The sequence below is a fragment of the Cebidichthys violaceus genome, unplaced genomic scaffold (assembly GCF_023349555.1).
Source record: "Cebidichthys violaceus isolate CVI_PGR_0920_01 unplaced genomic scaffold, fCebVio1.0.p SCAF_8, whole genome shotgun sequence".
In the NCBI taxonomy this organism is placed as follows: Eukaryota; Metazoa; Chordata; class Actinopteri; order Perciformes; family Stichaeidae; genus Cebidichthys; species Cebidichthys violaceus.
Window position 1 is genome coordinate 15,695,944 of NW_027176964.1, and position 24,288 is coordinate 15,720,231.

Here is a 24,288-nt window from a genome sequence, read left to right on the forward strand (position 1 = left end):
TTTGCTTGATACCGTCATCGGTGAAGACACACTTTGAAATGATGTCTCTGACAGTGGAGTGGCGTTTTCTAACGTTTTTTTTTTGTTTGTTTTTAGGAGCTTTTACGCTGCATTCAGGTGTATTTGCTATTTCGTGTCCCTTCTGAAAGTACTAACGTCGAGTCTTTGCTACGTCGGAGAGCCCCGGGAGGTTTTGTACTTGTCAAAACTTTTGTAACGATGACTTATTTGTAGCTACGTACACAACAACAAAAAAATGAAAAAAAATAAATAAATAAAGTCAAATCTGGATTTTAATTGTCATTGTATTATCACACAGAACATGTAAATACCAGTTTGTTTTTGTTGTGTCGTCTTTGCCCTCACCTATGTTGTTCTCTCTTGCTCTCTCACTCACATGGTTGCAGTCTGCAGCCTCCTGATCTGACTGTTGTAAGATCACTCAGATTTCAGAAGGTCTAGAATAAAATCTATTTTGATAATATCAAAGTGTTTGCTTTTGCTTTCCACGTTGCTGAGCGCATGTCTTTACGTGAGGGGAAGGTATGGTCCGTCCATCATTGTGTTCCAGAGAAGTGTGTCTTAAATAGACGTTGATGTTACCTAGGAGACGAAGCCTGCCAGCTTTGAACTGTTAACGCGGCACCATTTGGTTCACAGTTAAATGTTTCAAATCCATTTTAAATATCGGTGCCAGGAAATGCATGCTGTTCCGGTTTTTAAGAAGTATATTTATCGGGGCTAAAATGAGAGTCCGGTGCAGGAAAAACTCAAAATCCTGTTCTGTATCTCTGAGTTCAAGTGTATTCATAGTATTTCCCTTTAGAATCTCATGCAAAGTATTACAGATACACGATTTAATAAAAGGTTCCAACAACTAAAAGTAGTGTCTTAAGTTTCAGCTCTTTGTTGAAGCTATAATATGTTTACACAAATATAAATATATATATATATATTTTGTCATTCTTGTAAAAATCGTAAGGACAGAAACCCCCTTTATAGTGCATTCTGGGTATTCTAGGTTGTTTTTAAGACACGTTTGTAGATTTGTTGCCAGTAATCTCCCAACGTTATTCAGTGTTTTAATAAAAGTCTTTGCAGTAGCCATTATGGTTTTGTCAGCAAATAAGTTGTTCGATAAGTGAGTCACTTTTACAAATTCTAGCTGGCGTTTTTTTTTTTTTTCCCTCTATTCCCTCCATCTTTACCGACGCCAGAATGTGTGTGTGTGAAACTACGGCCGTGAGGTGAATTCAGACGCAGAGCGAAGCTGATGCTTCAAATTGACCGCTGGAGCTGATACTGTACAGCAGTCGATGCTGTGGAAGTGTGCATACCGGTCTAAAATGAAAGGACTCATTTTGACTGTCAATAAGAGGTGGAATCATAACCATCTCTTTCTACATACATCATGCTTCTTACTGACATGAATGCAAACCTGTCTTCATTTCTGCAAAAAAAAACACAAAAAAACCCAGAAATAACTGAAAGCTAATTTGGGAAGCATGGCTGTATTTCTGTATGCGTGGGGAAGTGTGCACACAAGCTTAAACATCCCTCTTTTGTTCTTACACTTTGCTTGAAAAAAAAAAAAAAAATATCCCATGATGCAATGTGCTCAGCAGGACCTGACAAGGTGTGCGCCGTCGTCTCCCACTGTGACCTCCTGACGAGCATTCCTTCTAATCAGGTCAGTCGGTATATTTTTAGACATTCATCTAACTCTCAGGTCAAATTCTGGGCAGTTACGTTAATAATATTATTAATAATGACTTTATTTATATAGCACCTTTTTTAAAAACAGAGTTTACAAAGCGCTTTGACAGACAAAGCAGCAAAAGCAAGACAAATAATAACCGAAAGCTCAGTGAGACGGTCGATACGATAAAAAATAAAATAAAAAAAGAGTTGTAAAATTATTTTGTAAAATCAACAACTAAAAATAAAACATAAAAGCAACGACGTCACATAAAAGCCAGTCTGTAAAAATGTGTTTTAAGAAGTGTTTAAAAGAGATTGGTGATTCTGTGAGCCTTATCTCCTCAGGCAGCTCCTTCTGAAGGCAAAGACACGGTCACCTTTAGAAGGGCCCCACCCGAGGATCCTAGGCTGCGAGCTGCCTCTTAGGGGGGGGTCAACATCTCCTCTGTAAGGGGCCAACATCTCCTCTATAAGGGGTCAACATCTCCTCTATAAGGGGTCAACATCTCCTCTATAAGGGGTCAACATCTCCTCTATAAGGGGCCAACATCTCCTCTGTAAGGGGCCAACATCTCCTCTGTAAGGGGCCAACATCTCCTCTGTAAGGGGCCAACATCTCCTCTATAAGGGGTCAACATCTCCTCTATAAGGGGTCAACATCTCTATAAGCGGCCAACATCTCCTCTATAAGGGGCCAACATCTCCTCTATAAGCGGCCAACATCTCCTCTATAAGGGGTCAACATCTCTATAAGCGGCCAACATCTCCTCTATAAGGGGTCAACATCTCTATAAGCGGCCAACATCTCCTCTATAAGGGGCCAACATCTCCTCTATAAGGGGCCAACATCTCCTCTATAAGGGGCCAACATCTCCTCTATAAGGGGCCAACATCTCCTCTATAAGGGGCCAACATCTCCTCTATAAGGGGCCAACATCTCCTCTATAAGGGGCCAACATCTCCTCTATAAGGGGCCAACATCTCCTCTATAAGCGGCCAACATCTCCTCTATAAGGGGCCAACATCTCCTCTATAAGCGGCCAACATCTCCTCTATAAGGGGCCAACATCTCCTCTATCAGTTTGATATGTCCTCATTGCATCTTTCCAACTCTCATAAAATACATGTTTTTCCTCCTACAGTCTCCCTTTAAACCATGATTGCAGTTTGACTGTTTAGAGGTCTCTGTCCGCGCAGATAAGAAATAAGTGTCGACGAACCGCCGTGACGGAGCTTCTTCGTGACTAATGTTAAACCATGTTAGAGCATGAAAAATGCCTTATTTGGTTTACTTAATCCCATTATGGTTCACGCAGGAGTCCAGCGGTGAATGGAACAGTCAGCAGATGTCGATAAACATCCGGACGCGTCACCTGGTGACCCACGAATAGCACATTTTAAACCACTTCGTCTGGTACATGTTGAAGCATTTTACTGGGTTAAGTGAATATCGTTCGTCCTGCTGGTGGTGCTAGAAGAAGGTTCAGGATGATGAGAGTCATAAGGGTTCATCCTCTGGACTCCAGAAGTCACATGTTCACACAAATGTCCAACAGGATGCATTCATAAATACACAAACTGCGAGTTGAGCGGTCGGTGCAGGTGTGCAGCCACGAGGCGGTTATTCCAGTTTGAGGACTAGACAAACTGTCACACTTTTTGGGTGTCACTCCAAAACAAATATGCACAGAGGGCTGGCCTTTTCTCTCATCATTTCCTCCCCCCCTCTCTCTCTCTCTCTCTGTGTACAACCAGCCTCACAGACGGCAGACCGCCCCCACACTGAAAGGAAGGAAGGTAGGGTGGGAGGGGACAGAGAAGGACCGGCACGTTAACAAACTACAGTCCACTCTCAAGAGGACAGAGGACGGATCAGAGAAGAAGGGTTTTGACTTGTTTGAAGAAGGAGTTGGTCTGACAACCGTTCCACCTCCGGTCATCTTGAGGAAAAGTAAACTTCAAGCAGAGAGCAGCAGAGAAGAAGACTCAAGTGGGAAAGGAGATTTTTGGATTCATATCTTCTTTCTGGCCGGTGAGTGTTGTAGTGATCAGCTTGAGTGATGTGTGATGTTTCAATCCCTCCCACTGCGTGTTTCAAATCTATTTATACAAATGGTGACTTTGGAAATATGCTAAAGGGGGGGGGGGGTTCGCTTCCATGCTGCTTGTTTTAGACTTAGCTGAGACGAGAGGGGCGAGGATCAACCCTTGTGTCGGTGCTGCGTGAGTAACAGCGGAACAGCCTTTGAACGGGACGGGGTGGTGGCCGACGCTTTCAGGCAACAATCTAAACAAAATCAATTCAAAGAAACTACTTGTAACCATTACCAGAACCCACGACACAATTATGATCGTCTAAGGAAGAGGGTTAATAAATAGAAACATTTAAAATATCTTGAAATATATCTATTGAAAATAGAGAAAATGTCAAAGTAGCCTAGTGCAGACCAACGCTCTTATGCTGGAAAAAGGCCGTAACAATTGAGTCACATTGTTGGATGATGTCACATGAGTCCTGTTTCTATGGGTGACTCAAACAAACCAGGTTGTTATCTATCTATATCAATATCTATATCTATATATATATACCAGTTGTCTTGCCCACAGATCCACTCTTATACTCCCATATCCATATGCTACATGGGTAGGTCAAAGTCCAGCAGGGATGTGGTCTCCATGATCTCCACTCTGGCCAGTAAAAAAAAAAAGAAGGACATTACCTTTTGTAATTACCTATCTTTATGACAAGTCGGTTGTAAAGTGAGGTATGCTGCCCCCCCCCCCCCCCCCCCTTGGAAAAGGAGTAAATAATTGAATGTAACAGAGGTGAGGCATAGTTTCTCATTATGAGGCAGAGAGAAAAGAGAGCCATTCTGAGCCAGTGACCCCATTAGGCGCAGGCCGTCCAATGATGTTTAAAAAGCTCTCGGGGTGCAGTGGGAGTCCCAGGCCCCAGGACACATCATGATCCCCCCCCCCCCCCCCCCCCCCCCTCGCTTTTAGCCCAGGCCCGGCCCGGAAGCAGACTATTCTTGTCCCGCATTGTGTTGCCGAGTTATTCCATTGTGTTCAATGCTTTCCATGACTCTCAGCAATTCCGGCGGGTCTGCCCCTTAAACCCCTCCATTATGGACCCGGCTTGCATCGGCACATTTGCTGTGCGTTGGCTTTTGCATTCAGTCCATCCGTCCCTTTCACCCCCCCCCCACCCCCACCCCCCCTCCACACCCCACTAACTTTTGACTTTTCAGCTAACGTTATTGCTCCCTGCAACAACAACAACAACAAAAAAAAAACTGAACACGAAGCAGGTGGAGCCAAGTTCGGTGTAGCGTGTTTCCTGCTGTGCTCACTGCTGATACAGGGCCAATGATTCTCTGAGTGATTCTCTAAACGTTGATCTCTGTTTTCATTGACATCCAGCTTAAGTTGATGGCAGGTAATACCTTTACAGATTGCTGCATATTAGACAGAACCTCATTCAAAAAAAAAGTAAACGCTTGCTAAATCATTACAAAACAAGATAGTGGTACAGAAAAAAAAAACTGCTTCCAAATAGGGAAGATATTGGCCAAGCACACTTTGAGAAAACCTGTTTTTTTTTTTACATTTTCACTTCCTCCTTTTAAATGCAAAGAAACAGAGAAGCGCTTTTGTGTTTCAACAAAGTATGCGTCAAACTCGTCACCACAGTAAAGTGTCCTCTTTCCTCTCATCACTTAAGGATGACCGATTCCTGGGTGAAAGATGACTCTCCAGCTGTCGGGGGGGAGGCGACTGCTGAGTGATTCCGTTGAGATGGAGGACGTTTCCCAGCAGACCCCAGTGACTTCCGCCGCCGCCTAAAGCCTCCCGCCGAATGTCGAAAGCCTAGGATGGAAGATCCACCAAGTGCTGCTCTGAGGCACTGGAACGACACGCTCAACCATCTCACCTCCTCCCTCTCGCGCGCGAGCACAACCGCCCGCTGCACCGCCATCACCAACCAGACGGGGACCGGCGGCGCCGCCTGCTGAGACGATGAGAATGTTTGTGAATTTCCGCCGGATACGAAAATGCCAGTTTGTGCAGCTGATGACCACCTGCCTGGTGCTGTCGGTGGTGATGGTTTGCTGGGAGCAGCTGGACAACAACGTCATCAGCCACGTCAAGTCCTACTCCTACCGTTACCTAGTCAACAGCTTCACCTACATCAACAGGAGCCTCACCATCCCACGCGAGCAGGCCAGGAGCTTCAGCAGCTTCCGCTACCTGCTGGACCACTCGGATAAGTGCGTCGACGAAGACGTCCTCCTCCTCCTCTTTGTCAAATCGGCCCCGGAGAATTTCGAGAGGCGAAATGCCATCCGATCCACCTGGGGCAATGAGACCTACATCCGAAACGCCCTGGGAGTGACAGTGAAGGTGGTGTTCGCCTTGGGAACACTGCAGGCCACGGGGAGCAGGGTCGGTTTTCAGGAGCGGCTCCTCCGCGAGGACCGTCTCAGCGGCGATTTGATCCAGCAAGACTTTCTAGACTCCTTCCACAACCTGACCCTGAAGCTGATCCTGCAGTTCCACTGGATGCACATCCGCTGCGCGCACGCCCGCTTCCTCATGACGGCCGACGACGACGTCTTCGTCCACATGCCCAACCTGGTGAGCTACCTGCAGGACATGAGCAGCAGGGGCGTCGCCGACCTTTGGGTCGGTCGAGCGCACAGAGGGGCGCCGCCGATCCGCAGCAAAGACAGCAAGTACTACGTGCCCCTCGAGATGTACCAGTGGTTGTCCTACCCTGACTACACAGCTGGGGCCGGCTATGTCGTCTCCGGGGACGTAGCTGACAAAATCTACCAAGCCACGCTGACCCTGAACGCCTCTCTTTACATAGACGACGTGTTCATGGGCATCTGCGGCAACGCCGTCGGCGTGTCTCCGCAGGACCACGTCTTTTTCTCAGGCGAGGGCAAAGCGCCGTACCACGCGTGCATCTATGACCAGATGATGACCTCGCATGGTCACGTGGAGGACATCTATGACCTGTGGAAGGCAGCGACCCACCCGCAGGTGAAGCAGAAGACCTCCGGACTCCTGGGGAGGCTGTACTGCACAGCGGTGAAGATGGCTCTCCTTTGTAAACCATACTATTTTAACACCTACCCTTGCAAAGCAGCCTTTTTGTAGTGTTACGTCAGGTTTGCGTGTGTGGGTCAGTATGTGACAGAGAGAGAGAGAGAGAGAGAGAGAGAGAGAGAGAGGGAGTGTGTGTCATAGGTCATAGGTCAAAATGAATGGAGAGGATCGTCTCTGCAAATATTACCTCAGTCCTTTCAGTCGGACACCGACGTCAAAACACTGGAGTGTGTTTCTGTGTTTCCAGAGGCAAAGAGGACAAGTTCACACTGAGATCAACAACAGAACCTGTTAACATTTTTACATTTGTACATTTTAACGCGGTCTGCCATCGATGGCAGAATGCGTTAAAATAGTTCCTTTAAAAAAAAAAAAAGAGATCTCACAAATGAGACTTTTAATTGGGTTTTTCCATCTCAGCCCAGTTGATCATAAGAGCGCTCCCTCCTGATCTTGGATTTGATTTCCTCTGCTGTGACACACACACACACATCGGTTGCAAAACGTCGTAATACTCACTTGACATTCGTCAATTTCATTACTTTTAAAGTAAAATGCAGAAGTAACGTTATCGGCTTGCTTCAGATGCCCGGTGTAGATGCTGCAGTCAGTCAGCGATGTGTCACATCTAAAAATGTCTCCGTGTCATGCAGTGCAAAATTCCTCACAGTGAAGTAGGATAGGCGCGTCAGCGAGAAAACGGTTTGTGTGCTGAAAATAATAATGACGAGCAACAAAGCAATGGCTCTTATTTTAACATGTTCCTGTTATTATAAGATCTTTTTTTGTAATTAGATTTGTGAAAAGGCTTCTTTTTTTTTTTTTATGAAATAAAATCTACGTGAAAGTCAAAGTGTTTTATTATTATTATATTAGTCTCGGTATCAATAATCTAACATATTTTAGGAAACACTGGAACGGTTGACTGCTCAACTCTTTTAACTGTTTCCTGACAACTTATATCTAGCAACTTCCTTACTTTGGGTGAGTCATGGAACCACAATGCAGTAAACACACAGTATGAAGCAATGCTCTGAAACCATGCGGGTAAGACGCGGATTACCGCACAAACCGACGTGTTTGTCCATCCTCTCTCCGTAGCAGCCGTTAGCGTCATTTTTTTTCAGTTGTGTGACTGAAAATTAGGATTAAATCAGGTCGGGAGAAATACCTAACCTGAACTATTTCATTCAGACATAAACAAAGAGATATGAAGATGTTCTCACACGCGCGTCTCCAAGTTGCTTTTGTGTTAATTTGCAATATTCAGGCCTTAAAGTATCGTACATCCAATTTCTGCAGTTTCCTCTCTGAGAATATGGAACTTCTATCAAATCTCATCTCAGTAAATTCCCATTTTATTTAAATATCACAGTGCCCCCCCCCCCCCCCCCCCCTCATCTCACCTCGACCTACTATGAATTGTCGAAAAATGTTTTATTGACGCGACCTGAAATGTGACGTTGCCTGGATTAGCTGTTCTCCTAACAGCTGCTCTGTTTCCAAGGCGGCGCGTAAAGAGGAAGAATTCACACAATAGGATTAAACCGTAAAACACCAACCAGCTGCCCACATCTGTTTCCTAAACGGCCGTAAATGACTGAGGGGTTTGTATTAAAGACGGATGATAAATATGCAATTTATTTAAATGAATAAAACCATGCACAATATGTGAGCTGCTTAGTATAATGTCCCTTGGAGATGAGAACTAGTTTGTTATTTTTAGATTCACTGGAGGTGATCGTTGCTGAGAACCGGCAACAGCAATACAAACGTCCTGTGTCCAGTCTTTTATGCTAAGCTAAGCTAACCAGCCGCTGTCTGTTTTTCCCACAGATACGAAAGAAAGAGAGATATCAGTTGAACGAGCGTAAAAAAACCTCATCATTTCATCACTTTATACGTCACAATCTCTCAGTTGTGATAACATTACAGCATTGCAGCCACTCGTGAGGCAAGACCAACGTGACAAAGACGTTGGTCTTGTGTTTGTTCATCTTTAACGGACGTTAACAGGTGCTGTATTTTTTTCAATTTGTGTCCAAATGTATATTCTTTGAGACAAAAAAACACCGTTCATTCCTGTGTGTCTTACACACAGTAAATATAGTGATGGAAAGTGGTCTGCATATAAAACTGAATAAAAAAGACAAAGTATACTATGTTGAAAAAAAGTCATATTATGTGATGAATACAATCATAATATGATTTGTTTAGAGAATATCATTTGAAGTCGTAGTGTGTGTTCAAAATATAGTTAAAAGTCATAGAACAGTATGTCGAAAAATCATAGTATCGCATGTCCCAAATTGCCATGAAAAAAAAAGTCACGTATGTCAAAAGAGATGTCACGTAAAAAGTGAAAGGAAGTGTGTTCAACGCGCGCGCTGGTCCGAGCGCTCACGTTGTGAGGGCGAAGACGTTCATTCTCAGCGTTACCTTCATGGTGGAAACTAACGGGTGAGAAGTGAGACAGGCGGTCAGCGGGTAGAACCAAGAAGTTCACGTGGATGTGAAAGTGAGGGGTCGAATCCTGCCCCCCCCCCCCCTCTTTAAAGCTGTCAGTATGGCGTCAACTGAAACCACAGAGGTCCTCAGTTAGGCAGCAGCATTATGATTTCAAATTATTTATATCTTTCTTATCAAATATTGTGTCTTCTTACAGCAGACTATAACTTGTCAATGACATCCTGTATTTTTTTTTAAATATATTTTTAAAAAGCAATCAACAGCATAACTTCATAAAGACTGACGTTGTTTTATGTCATTTTAAAACAGTATCAAAATATATAAAATACTATAATAAAAAACTTTCATAAAAATGTGGGACATAGTATATAAAGAATTTTAATGATTTTTTTTTCAACCTACTATGACTTATTTTTTTGACTTTTATACAATTTTCTCCAACATATTATACTTTGACTATTTGAATGACTTTATATGACGCACTATACTATGACTTTTAAAGACATTTACAAAAAAAGTCATGTCATTTTCCAATAAGTTATGACGTTTTCATGACATTTTAGACACTTGATTTTTTCAACATACTATGACTTAATTACATATTTCATGATATACCATACTATCACTTTTTTATTGACAGTTTTTGTTCTACTATACGATCACTGATTTCACATTTTCAACTGATCATTTTTTTCAACAAACTGACTTTTGATGACATTCTATTCTGACTTCTTTCATGTTTCAATATATACCACACTTTGACTTTTTTTTGACATCCTGTTTTATGCCTTTTGATTTTCTTTACTTTTTCATTACAATTTTTGACGTGTTATACAAGGACTTTTACACAAAGTTATTTTTTATTTATCAATACATTTTTTGACACTGCCTTTTATGACATACTATAATTTGACTTTCATGACAACTTGTTGACCTAACTCACCTTAAATGAATAATATATTTATCATGTAATAATATATTTGACTGCTGTCACGATGTTTTCCAATAGACTTTAAAGCCAACTCAACATTCTGTGGTTTTACATGCAGTTTGCCAGCAGGTGGCACTTAGTCACAAGTCCTTCATAACCATGGCCAGTAATAGTTTTGGATTGGATATGCGTATGGCTTACATTATGGCACAGGTGTGAGGTTAGTTTGTTTTATTATTCTGAACGCTCTACCAAAGCTCCTAAAACCCTGTAATGAACAGTTAAGCCATGATTCACTCACAATGTCCCAATTAAAATCCAGTAAAATCTAATTTTGATTCTATTGTTGGAAAAGCACAAAAGCATGCAGTTCATGTTCTCTTATTTAAACTATTGCGTTTTATGCATCATGTAAACAAACTCATTTTCTTCAATTTAACAAGTTCAAAAAAACAATGTGTGATCAGAAGTTGATGAACTCTGAAAGTGGAACATATATATAATGTTATGGCAGGTTTGACATGGGTCCTCTACGTCCTCGCAGCACATCAGATTAACTGTAGTGAAGGACAAAGGAATGAGTTGGTCTCTTTTCAGGCAATGTCAACAACAGCGCAACCTGCTGAATGCTGCGATATTAATTAGTGTTTCAACACAAGCAATTCATCTCACATTACGTACTTTAGACAACAAAACAAATGTACTCACAGCAATTTCAGTTTATTAAGACCCACAATAGGAAATCCCAAAAGTAGTCTGGTGAGGGAGGGGGGGGGGGGTATTAGCAATATACTCTCATAAGGGTAAAATCACATCAGCAAAATGCAGGTTATGAATTCTCAAAGAACAAGTGGGATTAAAAAAAAAAAAAGTACATTTAAATAAACATTCACAGAAGATAATAAAATCACGTGATTCTACAGTAAACCATAAGGAGTGCCTCTATGACGCACAGTACACCAAGCCACACACATGTTAGTATAGCATAATTAGCAGACTTTATACAGCACTTATACCTTTTAGTCCACAAGTAAGTTACTAAATGGTGGAGAACATCTAACACACACATCTTAATAGAACATGGAAAGAAATACCTGATAAGAACCTTTACGTTTTCAGACCCCATGACTTCGTAGCAAACAGCCGACCGTCGAGGTTAGAATCTACAACTGTCCGAGAGGGACCACCGTAGAAGTCACCTCGCTTTTAACACACACCAAAACTCAGAGCCAAAGTTTAGCATCGAGAAGTTATTTTTTTTCCTTTTCTCCCCCTCAAATATAATAAGCACAACGCAAGTGGACGATCGCTATCACCGCCTATTTAAAAAACAACAACAACCTCGCGGCTCAAATCAGGTCGGCCACATTCATGGGCATCTCCTCCACGGTAGTATTGTAAAACGTCTCGATGTCCCGAAGAGTCCTCTTGTCTTCCTCGGTGACGAAGTTGATCGCAACTCCTTTTCTGCCAAAGCGGCCGCCGCGGCCAATTCTGCGGAGAGCGAAGATGTGAGCGGCGTTAAAAGTCACCGGAGAGCGGAGGCGTAATGTGATGATGCAACACTAGATGATGCCACTTACCTATGAATGTAGTTCTCTCGGTTTGTAGGAAGGTCATAGTTAATGACCAGGGAAACCTGCTGGACGTCAATCCCACGAGCCTGAGGAGGGAAATAAAATGAGTAAAAAAATAAAAATCCCAAAATGCATTTTATATATATATATATATATATATATATATAGATTCTGTCGCTCGTATCAAAGTAACAGATTTCTACAGGAGAGAAAGCCATTGTGGAGTACGAGCCCTGATATTCCAAAGGTTTTGACTGCTTGGTCACTTCAGGACTGTTGCACCATTAAAAACATTTGGGTTGCATCTTCATTACATTTCTCACACACACACACACACACACACACACACACACACACACACACACACACACACACACACACACACACACACACACACACACACACACACACACACACACACACACACACACACACACACTAACCAGAAGATCAGTGGTGATCAACACTCTGCTTGAGCCAGACCTGAACTCCCTCATAATCACATCGCGCTCCTTCTGGTCCATATCACCGTGCTGTAGATTGAGAATGATTTAGTTAAAAGAAAAAAGAAAAAAAATGCCGCATTAATACCCATCAAACAGATCCGGTTAGAGAACAACCCCGTACCAGAGCAGAGACGGTGAAGTCTCTAGCGTGCATCTTCTCGGTCAACCAGTCCACTTTCCTCCTGGTGTTGAGGAAGATGACCGCCTGGGTGATCGTCAGCGTCTCGTACAGATCACACAGGGTGTCCAGCTTCCACTCCTGGAGGTGTCCGTGAAAAAAAAAAAAACCACAAAAAAAAACAAAAAAAAAAACACAAAAAAAACCAGCAATGCATTATCAACTGAACACGGTGAAGCTGACGCGTCAAACATTTATAGAAAGCAACACTATAAAAAAGCAGCTAACGTGTGACACAGCATAGTGAGACAAAGGACACTGGACATTAGGAAAGAGGTCCTCCCTGAGTCTCGTTTCCTATACTGTGCCGTTGATCTCCTTCCCTGGTGTACCCATGCTTACACGGCCACATGAGCCAAACCCGTGAGGCTCGGCTCCTGCAGTTTTAGCAGGGTGCTTTAAAGAGAAGAGACATTTGATATTCCTAACAGCTTGCCGAAACGTTAGACTACGGCGTTGTGCGGCATTGTGGGTAAACTCACCTCTCGCTCCACATTAATGTAGAACTGCTTGATACCCTCGAGGGTAAGCTCTTCTTTCTTCACCAAGATGCGAATGGGCTCTCGCATGAACTTCTTGGTCACCTCCAACACCTCTGCTGGCATGGTGGCAGAGAGCAGCACCACCTGTAAAAACAACAACAGCAACATATTACCATAAGATCAAAACACTAAAACGAGTCAATAAATGGTGCAGCATAAAGTCAAAAGATAAAGACCTAACTGTGGCACCGCACCTTGAGACAGAGGCCAACGAACATTAAGAAAGAGGTTCGACCGCGTCTCATTTTCAGTACAGCGAGTCATAATCTCCTTCCACGCAATACTCTGCTAGCATTATTGCACGAAACAAAAAAAAATCTGAGTCGCGCAATTATAGCAGATTTCGGTTTATGCAGAAGGGTTCCACATGGAGACAGTCAGCGTTGAACTTTTAAACCCCAAACGATTCTTACTTGAATGTTGGTGCTCTGCTTCTGGAAGATGTCGTAGATCTGGTCTTTGAAGCCTCGGCTCAACATCTCGTCGGCTTCGTCCAGGACAAACATCTTGATGCATTTCGCGGCTGCGCAGAAACGAGGCGTTAGGTTGAGCGTTTATTTGGGAAATGAAAATCGACTTGACGACCGGTCGATGCTTACACAGATGTCCCCTGTTGAGCATGTCAAACACGCGGCCCGGCGTGCCCACCACAATGTGAGGGGACTCGGCGTCCAGCTTCTTTATCTCGCTACGGAGATCCGTCCCTCCGATGCACGCGTGGCAGGCTGACCCCATGTAGTCCCCCAGAGCCAGGATGACCTTCTGGATCTAGTGAGGCGGGGGGGGAACAAGGGCCACAACGTGCAGAACGTCAGGATGACGCGCGATACAGACGGCGTGACATTCCCACAGTGTGTGGAACAACTGTTCAAAGCGATCAGTGAAAATACAAGAGAATCTCCAGTGTAAGAGTCAGTCCCGAAAGATGGTATGCCATCATATCACTCGAGTGTTCCACAGCAACATGTGAATACTTCAAAACCACAATCAAATCAAAGCCAGATTTTAGACCGATGCAGCCATGGACAGAGACTACACCAATCTCAAGAGGATACGCTCACAATTTCAGAATTTTTGAGAGTTTTTGAAAGAAGGGTACCTTAGGAACTGAATCAAGTGTCCTCAATATGCTGTCTAGGTCTGAGATACTGTGGAGGTCACTGACCTCAGAAACAGCATACCTGCTGAGCCAGCTCTCTGGTGGGAGCCAGCACCAGAGCCTGAGTCTCCTTCAGCTCTATGTCCAGCTGCTGCAAGATAGAGATGGCAAACGTGGCCGTCTTGCCAGTGCCCGACTGGGCCTGGGCAATGACGTCATAGCCTGATGGCAATGGGACAAATATTAGTCGCGTGAAGAAAAGACGTCTTTTAAAACCGATTTTACAAATTGTGCGGACTTCCTGCGGTAAACAAGAAGGTGTATAAAAACAGAACAGTATTGAGTGATCAGTAAGGAAAAAAGATATCCCCATTATTTGGTAAGTCCCGAAAGATGGTAAAGCATCACTTCACTCAAAACATCAACAATCCACTAATCGGTTGAATATGTTTCTGTACCTTTGATGCAAGGTATGATTGCCCTTTGTTGAATGGCAGATGGCTTTTCAAAACCATAAGCATATATTCCCCTGAGAAGAGTCTCCTTCAGGTTCATATCATCAAAGTTGTCCGTAATCTCATTCCAGTTGCTCTGAAGGGGAAAAAAAAGAAAAAAAGATACTGAGTGTAAGCGCACCAACTTCATGCTGAATGTATATTTATATGCATTTCAGATGTCATTTTGTTGTGTTTATTACCTCGATGACACCATCAGGCTCCATTCCATCTGGCCCCCCATGGTCTTTTGAACTGTAAGAAGAAGAGTCGGGTGATAATTTACTTTATGTCAACTTACAATCATATTACATCACAAAAAAATGAAAAAAGATTTATTCAGGATAGAATATCAACTACAAGTTGATTGGATTGTAATTGACGTTTGTTGATTTCTCTTTATGAACGACCGTTAAATATACCCGTCCCGTTATTACCTTGCCTGAAACTGAGCACACCCACCAGGCTGAGCTGCTGTAGAATTGTTAACGCAGCCGTCTCCAACTTAAGCCAATGTTAGCTATCCATCAGTAACAACGCAATCATCTGCATGACAGACAGTGAATATTCACAGAGCCATGTGCCTTAAATCTTAATGTGAAAACCCCGGTGGACCCGCTGCACAGCATTCTCCTCTTTCTGTCCTCTGAAAGGGAGCGCTGCTGCCTGGGCGATGGTGCAAAACTGATCTGGTCTTAAGCCTGGAGCCATAAAGCCCCTCCCCCCAATCCCATTATCTTTTCAAACTACATTGCAGGAGCGCAAACAGACCAGCATTATTCATTTGAACTAGTTTGTTGAAAGTAAAAGTTTAAACACGTTTCACCTCCCTCTGCTCAGAATGTTGCCATCTAGTCTCCCCTTCTAAAGGGGTGAGAGGATGACGGCCTACTCTGGATGACCCAATGCCCCTCTGATGTATCCAACCCCCACGAGGACCGATGAGCTCTAAACACATTTTACATAGATATCAAATGCATAAATTGGAACAGCAGCTTACTTGATGACATCACCACCTCAGCTGGTCTTGCTAATGAGTTTAATCCGGGTTTGTTTTTTTTACAATCAAACTAAATATGACAACCCAGCTTTTTTCGTTGTCATTTAAAATAAATAAATAAATAAATATATATATATATAATAAATAAATAAAATATATATAATTTTTTTGTTTTGTTATATTTGGTTGTGAAAGTACTTGACAGTGAAGAACCGGAGTAAACTCGTATACATGTGGATCAGATCCGGATTGCTGTATGCTTTGCCGACGAGGAAACGCTACAGAGACGTCAATACCAGCAGCAAGTTTCAAAACGACTCGCGAGATCAGGGTGTTCTAGGCGTGTAACATGAGCGCTGAGGCCCCCCCGGTGCTGGTTTACTGCCGGTCCCGCTGGCAACGCCTCACATCTCCGGCTGAATCTTGACAAACCGACCAGATTTGAAGCTTTAACAACTAACTTCTCGCCTAAAAACATCCTACAATTACTTTCTGTGACTTAACATTTCGAAAGTTTTAACTTCCAGTTGTGTTATTTCTCCTCCGCCATGTTTCCTGTTGCAAAATGCAGTCTGGGATATTTGGCTGTCCCAAGTACAGACATGTCACCTCCGATGCATCACCGGTAAAAATGGGCGGAGCGAGACACATCAGGGCATTTTGACCTGGCCTGGCTCGATGCGAACTTTGAATTGGAACAGTATATGGGCTCAGACTGATGACGTTTAAAAAAAAAAAAAAAAAAAAAACCCCACAAGTACGCATATTGAGAAAGGCCCTTCAGTTACTGTCATGGAAATAAACAGAGCCCCATCACCAACGATGTACCCAAAATCTCTTTATACATATCAGACTCCGGGGCTTTGCTGGACGCACGTGCCAAAACCCACGAGGGCTCCATTACCTGCCTCTGCATAAATAACCGCTTATGGGACCTTTAAAGGTTAGAGGCCTGCTCATACGACCTCCGATGATGGGGATTAATGTCCATTTGGAATCAAACGCGTTAGTCAATATGTCGGACAGTTGGGCCTGTGGTGCCTACGGTGGTTTCTGGTGCCCAACTAGGCCGAGTGGTAGCCAGGCCTAACGGTTACTCAGACTAACAACCACCGGCTTCGACACCAAAGTAATTTAAACAAATAAAATACAACCTCGTTTTCAGAACTTCCATATTGAGTTAAGAAAAAGCAACCTAATCCAAACGGCTAGAAATTTGTAAATTGTGTAGCTAACCTTACATGGCTAGCTAGCATCACTGTCAGCAGCCAAATCGCCCTCACAGCGGTTGAGGCCTAACTAATGTTAGCTAGATAACAAATAATTCGGCATCGTGCACACAACCATGGCACTCTTAAGCGCCCGTGAACATACATAATTACTATTTTTTTTAAATGTACCAAATGTACGATTGTTACCTGTTGTAATCAGCAGAATCGCTAGACATGATCCGTTCCCAACTTCAGCATGCGACTGGAAAGATCGCTGATGGCGATGCCAACTGCTTTTATGCAGCCGGACTATTTTCCCTGTTGAACTGAAAATGCTCAGTTTCGTTGATAATATAGTCCCAGTTGACTGACTTAATGTTTGGATCACACTAAGTTGTATTCACGATCTGATTTTTACAAATGGATATTACAATAACCAATAAAAGTGCAAAAACTAAACAGACTATATTTCTTAGCGGAAGGATATTGCAGTAATAAGTAGTGCTTGGGCTGCTACAGTGTGTCAGAAAGGACAAAATTCGTCATGACAAGGTTGCGCAATGTCTTTTTTAGAGGGTTCGTATGAGGCCGATGCAAGGGGTGTTAATGAAATACAGTTGCAGTAAGGATAACATTACGGAGTTCATGAAATATAATTAATGTGACATTAGGAGAAATTAAAAATTGAAAGAGAAAACGTACGTCCTCATCATCCTGAAACCACTTTTTAATGGTAAGCAGTTTAAAGGAGGGAACGCAGCAGTGAATGCAGTGCTTTTCGTTCTATATTCATTCATATTCACATATTCTATAATAATTAGGCACATTGGTGGAATATTACATTGCAGTGAGTGAGCTAACTATGAACGACAGCTGCGTATCACAATTGAGGACTGCTTAATACGTTCTTTCTTTCAAAAATAAGAGTCCCTCTCATTTGTAACTGGCATGTGTAATGGAAAAGGTGCAGCAGAGGGAGGCATGGCACGTTGTACATCCTCAAGAAACCTGATTGGACAGACAAACTTGTCTCCCCAGTCTTTATGTGGCACGTTTTTCAGTGTTGTAAACTTCCACTGCTGGACTTGACTAACTCCAAATTGACTCTGAATTACGCATGATGCCTGGAGGATCTGCACCCTCTTCTGCTTTCAAACCACGGCCATGTCTGCAGACTATACTGTTTCCCCCCCAGATGTGGATGAAGTTCACGTTAATCCTTGATTGAACAAGTAGTGTGCATGGAATTCCCTGTGATATCAAAGTCTGTAACCCTTTTTAGAGCTGAACTCGAATCTGAACCTTCGATAATCTACTAAAGTAACATCATGTTGTATAACCTTGTCTCTTGAGTGCCTCTAACGATCCGTCCTCCAATGATGTAAAGTAACAAAGTAAATTTTTTTTATCTGGCACACTTGTGAGGTATACCTGAGTAGTTCCTTTATGCTCCTCCAGTTCATGTTTTCATACAAAACATATGAGCACCTTTACGTGCACCGGTATAGATTTAACTAACTACAGTAGTATTAGCTCCTCCTCTGTCACAGCATGCTTATTACACATCAATACATTAGAAATAATCCAATAATATCAAATCTATTTTTCATGAATTCAATAATCACTCTCTAAAAAGGGCTATTCCGCATAGTTTTATTTGTGGACACTTTATTGCCGACCTGATAACTCTTGTATTTTTACTTATGTGACATTTTTTAATGCAGACCCTTTGTAATGGGTTATTGCTACTTTTACTTAAAGCTACCAGGACCTTTGATTTTGTGTTGACTCTGGCGGTCCCTGTGGACAAAAGCGTAGTGTTATCGAGCACTAGAATCCCTCTAATACAACTTGTATTTATTGGCAGCAGGATCTGACCGTCTCCATGTCCTGGTACTGACTGTCCCTTCCCAACAATATGGCCTGGGCCTCCAGTCCGTGCGCCGTCGTTCTTGGCTTCCAGCGAGGCAAAGCTCCGCTCCTGGTTCGGAGGAGGAGGAGGAGGAGGAGGTGCTGCTGCTGCTGCCGGGCGTGGAGCTCTTCACCTCCAGGAGCTCACACAGAATTAAATTGAGGCTATTTCATAACGAGTTAAAAGTTCCTCAACTGTAAGTAAAGGACTTTGAATACCTCTTCCACCAATCGGGGGTGTGACCTGAGGAGTGGCTTCGCCTGAAATCTGATTGGCCACATAGGTGCCGCCCCATTGCAATGATTTGCTGTCTGCCCTATCAGAGGCACGACAGAGGAATGTAAGAAACTGTAAGAGAGAAAATGTTTAAGTAAGTTAAATTAACAGTTAAATTATATATTTTCCTCCCTATCTGCCCAGCTTGTATTGTGGACAAAGAGCTGCTAGTTCTGCTTTAGATATTCAAGAGACATCTTGACTGAAAACAGGTCAGATCAATGCTATTCCTACCCTACAGGAGTCAGTGGCCAACGTGGGTCACCCCAGTTATTAAGACATGTGGACACGCCACCGTCACCACTGTACACATCTGTAAAATGCAAAACCTATGTGGACTGCTTCACTGGCTCAATTAATCTTGAATGTTTCTATATATTCCAGAAATATTTTTCAACACTGTGCCTTACATATTACAGTAATTCGTACAAGACATGTTTTTATTTAATTTTTTTTTATTACAGAACAATGCTGCTGTACAAAGAGAGAGGTTTTTGAAGGAAGACAAACAACAATAAATTTAGATTGAATAAAAGAAAAAAGAACATTTTCTTAAGTTCTTACACCAAAGCAGAGCAGTGGTGTGTACTTTGACTCTAATGCACAATGGTGTAGTAGTTGGAGAAGAGTTCCTCGCCTGCTGTAATGTCTCTGAGTGACACGAGGACAACACAGCGTAGAGGCCTCTGTGCGTCATGGCTGTAGTTGACATTGGGCAGATACTGGCGGAGCCGGATGGGAAACTCGTCCGGCACGTCGTATTCCTGGTAGCACACGTTAGCAGGCGTCTCGTAGGAGCAGTTGTTCACGTACTGACCGACAGCAAGTGGGTTTTGTGGTGTGGATGTCAGCCAGCTGGTGTCGCTCATCATGAAAGGCCCCAGTCGGTCCCTGCCACTGCATGACTTGAACACCATTTTGGAGATGCCTTTGTCATTTCCATCAATCAAGACACCATCAATACACCTGAATACAAAAGGGTTTCTGATGGACTGGAGGAGGATTGGCTCATAGGCTTGATAGACCGTACCAGGGTACATGGCCACTGTAGCTCCTTTGGGTACACTTCCTTTGGTGACAAACACTCCAGTTCCTGCAGAGGGTAAAGAGCTAGGTTTCCGGTCAAGGCAGAATCCCAGTGACTGTAACATGGCACCATCTCCACACACTGGATTTCCTCCACACTGGTCTTCTTCACTTGTTATTTGCCCGAGAAAGTGAGTTTGAAGAGCTCGGAGATCCCCACGATCAGCCCCATGACTCCTGAGCAGGAATCTGAAGAGCTGCAGCAGGCTCTGTGAAACCTCCTCATCCGGGACTAGTTTGTCTTTCGAGCGCTCTGTCACCTGCCGCAAAGTGTTCTCATTTTTGGACAGGTTCAGTGCAACCCAAGGTACAAACCTGTGTCTGTACGATTTCCATTTGTTCTGAAATCTTTTTAGAGCAGTTCTAAACATCCAGGTAGACGTCTGGTAGGTCGGACGTGGAGGAAAGAGCAATTCTGCTTCAATTCTAGAGTCACTTCCTACATGTTGCTCCTAAATAAAAGCACAATTTTACCCAAATCCGTCAAACTTTGATGACGTGTTTTTTCACTCAATCATACGTGTGTAAAATATATTATGTAATGACTAGAAAATGAAAATAAAAATCACTTCAGCATGTGGTATAACCAAGGAGCGACCGATGTTGTACTTTTATTTTACTATATGATGCTTCAACCGGAAGAACTTTTCCCGTGCTTCTTAAAACTTTACACGCATTAGCCAGCTGGATGGGCGGAAAGGGAGTCGGGCAAAGACAAACATGGTAAGAAATGGTAGTTTTTAATCTGGTCCTCTGATGCAGATGCAAACAGTGGTCAAAAACATAAACTATCACTTTTGTTGTGAATCATACAGTCAAGCAGCGGGGCTAAGTACCTCACATTCCCTTTTTTATAATGAAAACAAACGCTGCTCTCGACATTAGCATTAGCTAACTAGCTCACGGTGAGCCTAGCCAGCTTGCCTAGTTAGCTAACGTTAGCTAAGCTTGCTAGCCTTTAAGCCAACTGACAATCCAAAATTAGCCAACGTTACACACACTGCAGCAGCGTCAGCTATGTATTGTTGTCGAGACGATTTTATGACCGGCCCGGTTGTTCAGTGTTATCATAAATGTAAAGATGCTAGCCACCGAAGGCTAGCCAGCCATTCAACACGTTTCCAGTCGGTCTCTGCTGTCAGGGGGACATGTTATTGCTGCTTATCTTATTGTCGTTATTAAATGTGATAATCAATGATTCCATGTTTATCTAGCTAACAACTAGCCCACTATTATTTCGTGAAATGTTGGATTGAGTACTGCAGTCTAACCTTACATTTTTGACAACTGATAAATATGGTTGTTGTTTTTTTTTATTGTTGTTGCTATTGCTGTTCTTTGCACTAACGTGAGTCTATTCGTGTGTTGCAACAACAAGTGTTTTGTATGTCTTTGTGCAGAACAAGCTGAAGTCCTCACAGAAGGATAAAGTTCGTCAGTTCATGATTTTCACACAATCCAATGAGAAGACTGCACTGACCTGCCTGTCACAGAATGACTGGAAGCTAGATGTTGCCACGGATAAGTTTTTCCAAAATCCAGAGCTCTATGTTTCAAATCTAAAGGGGGCCTTAGACAAGAAGAGGCTCGATCAACTGTACAACAGATATAGAGGTACAATATATCCAGAGAGAGGATGTTATGGACAGTATAAGAATACATCATATATTATATAACAGTGACTTGTTAATCATTGGCTGGAAAGTGATTAATCGAGCGCTCTTCACACTCTTTAATATTTAGATCCTCATGATGATAACAAGATCGGCATTGATGGGATCCAGCAGTTCTGTGACGACCTGGCTCTGGACCCAGCCAGTATAAGTGTCCTCCTCATAGCCTGGAAGTTCAGGGCAGCAACACAGTGCGAATTTTCAAAACAGGAGTTCATGGATGGCATGGCGGAACAGGGGTGAGAACCAATTTTCAGATACCTACAAAACGATCACGAAACGCCCTCCGTTTGACCTAAAGTGGACTTCCTCGTCAAACTCGCAGAGCTCCTAATACTTTATGTGATATTATATGTAGACGGATGATGTGCAGCGAAAACATGCGTATCAGTATAAAGACTTCTGGGCTTTGTTCTAGAAGGTGTCGAGTACAAACTGATTGTAGGTTTGACAAAGTTACCATTATGCATACGCATGAATCTCATGATATAATAGGTGTACAGCAGACGACGATGGTTGCACTGTTAAAAAAACATTCTGCTTTGTGTTCCCCTCAGGTGTGACAGCATAGAGAAGCTAAAAGCTCAGCTGCCAAAGATGGATCAAGAGTTAAAGGACCAAGGGAAATTTAAGGACTTTTACCAGTTTACATTTAATTTTGCAAAGAATCCGGGCCAGAAAGGTTTGGGTAAGGATCCTTCAATACGTCTCATCATCATCATCATCATCATCATCATCAACTGTTTATTTGTTCAGTGTATTTTGAGCTTTTTCTGGTTATCTTACAGATTTAGAAATGGCAATTGCATATTGGAATTTAGTACTGGCTGGAAGATTCAAGTTCCTGGAGCTGTGGAACAAATTTTTAGTTGTAAGTTTATCACTCAGAATTAATAAAAAAAAAAAAATGCAAACATCACTTCTCATTGACGTCTCACTTTTTTTTTTTTTTTTTTCCATCTTTGCTCTACATCTTTTGCAGGAGCACCACAAAAGATCAATTCCTAAGGACACTTGGAACCTCTTACTTGACTTCAGCACTATGATCACAGATGACATGTCGAATTATGACGAGGAAGGTTTGTAGCGACAGTCGGCTAAAAGTGAACCCGTTTATCACTGTGTGGATGCACGTGTCTGTGACCTGTGATTGTTCCTTCCCAGCCTATTGGAACAGGTGCCTCTACCCTGCTTCACACAGGCCTATCATGGTCTCACAGTATCAAATTATCAGATCGGTCCATAATCATGTCTTCACGCATCGTGGAGTCAATTCATTTAATCTGTGTTTTTTTTGTTTGTTTTTTATTTCTTCTTTCAATAGGCGCATGGCCCGTCCTTATTGATGACTTTGTGGAGTTTGCACGACCACACATCGGGACCAAAAGCACGGCAGTTTAAGCTCTCGCTGTGGGAACATCCACGGGAGGTTTCCTAAAAAAAAAAAAAAAAAAAAAAAAAAAAACCCCAGAGAGGCAGTGACCGGAGGACAAGAAGACCGCACTGAGCTGAGAACTATGTTGCCTTTTCAACCCTCAGGACTGAAATATTTTACACAACAGAGACTTTATATATATGTGTGTGTGTATTTACATATATATATAAAAAGGCATATCTCTTTGTTGGTCAACTTGTGGTGGTTTGGATCTTTTATCTTAAGTATTGGGCTTTTTTTTTTTTTTTTTTTTTTTTTTTTTGTGTGTGTGTGCGCTCAAGCCAACTAGAGAGGAGTCACCGTCTTGGCCCGTTGATGTGGTTGGGCTCCGCTCAGAAGCAGGTAGATAGACACACTTTTGAATTGTTCTCTAAACACGAGGGGTTCGCGACGGGATGTTGTTCTTTAAATATTGAATTTTAATACTCTTGTGTGCATTCTTGTTTTTGTTTTATGATGCATTTGTGCGACAAGTCAGTATAAAACATTGATTGTAATTTTTTAAGCATAATGCTGTTTGTTTAAACACAAATGTATAAAGATAAAATAAATGTTTCAATTTGGTATCTTTAAAGCTCCCAGGCCTTTGTATTTCTGTGTAAAGAAAAAAGAAAGTCTCAGTAACACCTGGTTAGATAATACTTCTGATTTAGGGCATATCTGCCCAAAATCCATCACAAATCCTTCCTCTCACTTCAACACCAATGATGTTTTATTAATAACTTCATAAAGCTCATGGTTTATGATTTGCCGGGTCATTTTCTTCCGCTTGGAGAAGTCTGTATAACTGCATTTAAAGCCGACACCTGACAATGTCTGGCTTTGGCATGTTAAATTATACATACGCGATTATTCTTTTAGGGAGAAACCATATGCAGAAGTTGAGGTATTCTTTTGGACACACGTGGCTCTCTTCATACTGTATCTTTTATATGACGCGTTGTGAGATAACTCTTATCATTATATGTGCTCTATAGCTCGACAAAACCTCCACGTTGAGCGCTTTCGACACTGTATTAATTGCCTCGCGCCGCCTCCTTGTGGCGGTAACGTTTTTAAGGCTCGAGCGGTTGCTAAGAGCCA

The 24,288-nt window shown here is 42.6% G+C and overlaps 4 protein-coding genes and 4 non-coding genes across 9 annotated transcripts; 2 read left to right on the forward strand and 6 right to left on the reverse strand.

The window, feature by feature from the left end:
- Window positions 1–3,479: 3,479 nt before the first annotated feature.
- Window positions 3,480–7,750, forward strand: b3gnt5b (UDP-GlcNAc:betaGal beta-1,3-N-acetylglucosaminyltransferase 5b). The gene is made up of 3 exons (XM_068701912.1): window positions 3,480–3,733; window positions 5,426–5,452; window positions 5,643–7,750. The coding sequence occupies exons 2-3, from the start codon at window positions 5,427–5,429 to the stop codon at window positions 6,865–6,867; spliced, it is 1,251 nt and encodes a 416-aa protein (XP_068558013.1). The 5' UTR covers window positions 3,480–3,733; window position 5,426; the 3' UTR covers window positions 6,868–7,750.
- Window positions 7,751–10,920: 3,170 nt separating this feature from the next.
- Window positions 10,921–17,120, reverse strand: eif4a2 (eukaryotic translation initiation factor 4A2). The gene is made up of 11 exons (XM_068738106.1): window positions 17,031–17,120; window positions 14,816–14,867; window positions 14,577–14,709; window positions 14,201–14,340; window positions 13,619–13,787; window positions 13,433–13,542; window positions 12,960–13,103; window positions 12,421–12,558; window positions 12,237–12,326; window positions 11,800–11,879; window positions 10,921–11,710 (listed from the first exon to the last, which is right to left on the reverse strand). The coding sequence occupies exons 1-11, from the start codon at window positions 17,057–17,059 to the stop codon at window positions 11,566–11,568; spliced, it is 1,230 nt and encodes a 409-aa protein (XP_068594207.1). The 5' UTR covers window positions 17,060–17,120; the 3' UTR covers window positions 10,921–11,565.
- On the reverse strand, window positions 12,704–12,888 carry LOC137866261 (small nucleolar RNA SNORA81). The gene has a single exon (XR_011102104.1). It is a non-coding gene; the product is annotated as a small nucleolar RNA SNORA81 (small nucleolar RNA).
- On the reverse strand, window positions 13,198–13,381 carry LOC137866262 (small nucleolar RNA SNORA81). The gene has a single exon (XR_011102105.1). It is a non-coding gene; the product is annotated as a small nucleolar RNA SNORA81 (small nucleolar RNA).
- On the reverse strand, window positions 13,891–13,966 carry LOC137866263 (small nucleolar RNA SNORD2). The gene has a single exon (XR_011102106.1). It is a non-coding gene; the product is annotated as a small nucleolar RNA SNORD2 (small nucleolar RNA).
- On the reverse strand, window positions 14,460–14,533 carry LOC137866264 (small nucleolar RNA SNORD2). Its single transcript, XR_011102107.1, has one exon. It is a non-coding gene; the product is annotated as a small nucleolar RNA SNORD2 (small nucleolar RNA).
- Window positions 17,121–19,447: 2,327 nt separating the features above from the next.
- On the reverse strand, window positions 19,448–20,499 carry setd9 (SET domain containing 9). Its single transcript, XM_068738241.1, has one exon. The coding sequence runs from the start codon at window positions 20,466–20,468 to the stop codon at window positions 19,608–19,610; it is 861 nt and encodes a 286-aa protein (XP_068594342.1). The 5' UTR covers window positions 20,469–20,499; the 3' UTR covers window positions 19,448–19,607.
- Window positions 20,500–20,749: 250 nt separating this feature from the next.
- Window positions 20,750–23,245, forward strand: dcun1d1 (DCN1, defective in cullin neddylation 1, domain containing 1 (S. cerevisiae)). Of its 2 annotated transcripts, none has more exons than XM_068701845.1 (7): window positions 20,750–20,820; window positions 21,498–21,711; window positions 21,841–22,009; window positions 22,328–22,458; window positions 22,559–22,641; window positions 22,753–22,849; window positions 23,095–23,245. In XM_068701845.1, exons 1-7 carry the CDS (start codon window positions 20,818–20,820, stop codon window positions 23,169–23,171), a joined length of 774 nt encoding a protein of 257 aa, XP_068557946.1. In that variant the 5' UTR covers window positions 20,750–20,817; the 3' UTR covers window positions 23,172–23,245. The 2 variants fall into 2 exon arrangements, 1 of the variants encoding a protein (XP_068557946.1); XR_011102096.1 differs by having other exon boundaries at window positions 20,774–20,820; window positions 22,753–22,947.
- Window positions 23,246–24,288: the final 1,043 nt, after the last annotated feature.

Bases quoted from the DNA above. Each gene is read 5' to 3' on its own strand.
- b3gnt5b (XM_068701912.1), top strand. From the start codon at position 5,427: ATGACCGATTCCTGGGTGAAAGATGA. The intron at 5,453-5,642 runs CTCTCCAGCTGT...CTCACCTCCTCC, and splicing joins GATTCCTGGGTGAAAGATGA to CTCTCGCGCGCGAGCACAAC.
- eif4a2 (XM_068738106.1), bottom strand. From the start codon at position 17,059: ATGTCTAGCGATTCTGCTGATTACAACAG. The intron at 13,104-13,432 runs GTAAGAATCGTT...TTGTTTTTACAG, and splicing joins AGCAGAGCACCAACATTCAA to GTGGTGCTGCTCTCTGCCAC. The intron at 11,711-11,799 runs GTAAGTGGCATC...CGCTCTCCGCAG, and splicing joins CGAGAGAACTACATTCATAG to AATTGGCCGCGGCGGCCGCT.
- setd9 (XM_068738241.1), bottom strand. From the start codon at position 20,468: ATGTTTAGAACTGCTCTAAAAAGATTTCAGAACAAATGGAAATCGTAC.
- dcun1d1 (XM_068701845.1), top strand. The intron at 22,010-22,327 runs GTGAGAACCAAT...TGTTCCCCTCAG, and splicing joins GATGGCATGGCGGAACAGGG to GTGTGACAGCATAGAGAAGC. The intron at 22,459-22,558 runs GTAAGGATCCTT...GTTATCTTACAG, and splicing joins TCCGGGCCAGAAAGGTTTGG to ATTTAGAAATGGCAATTGCA.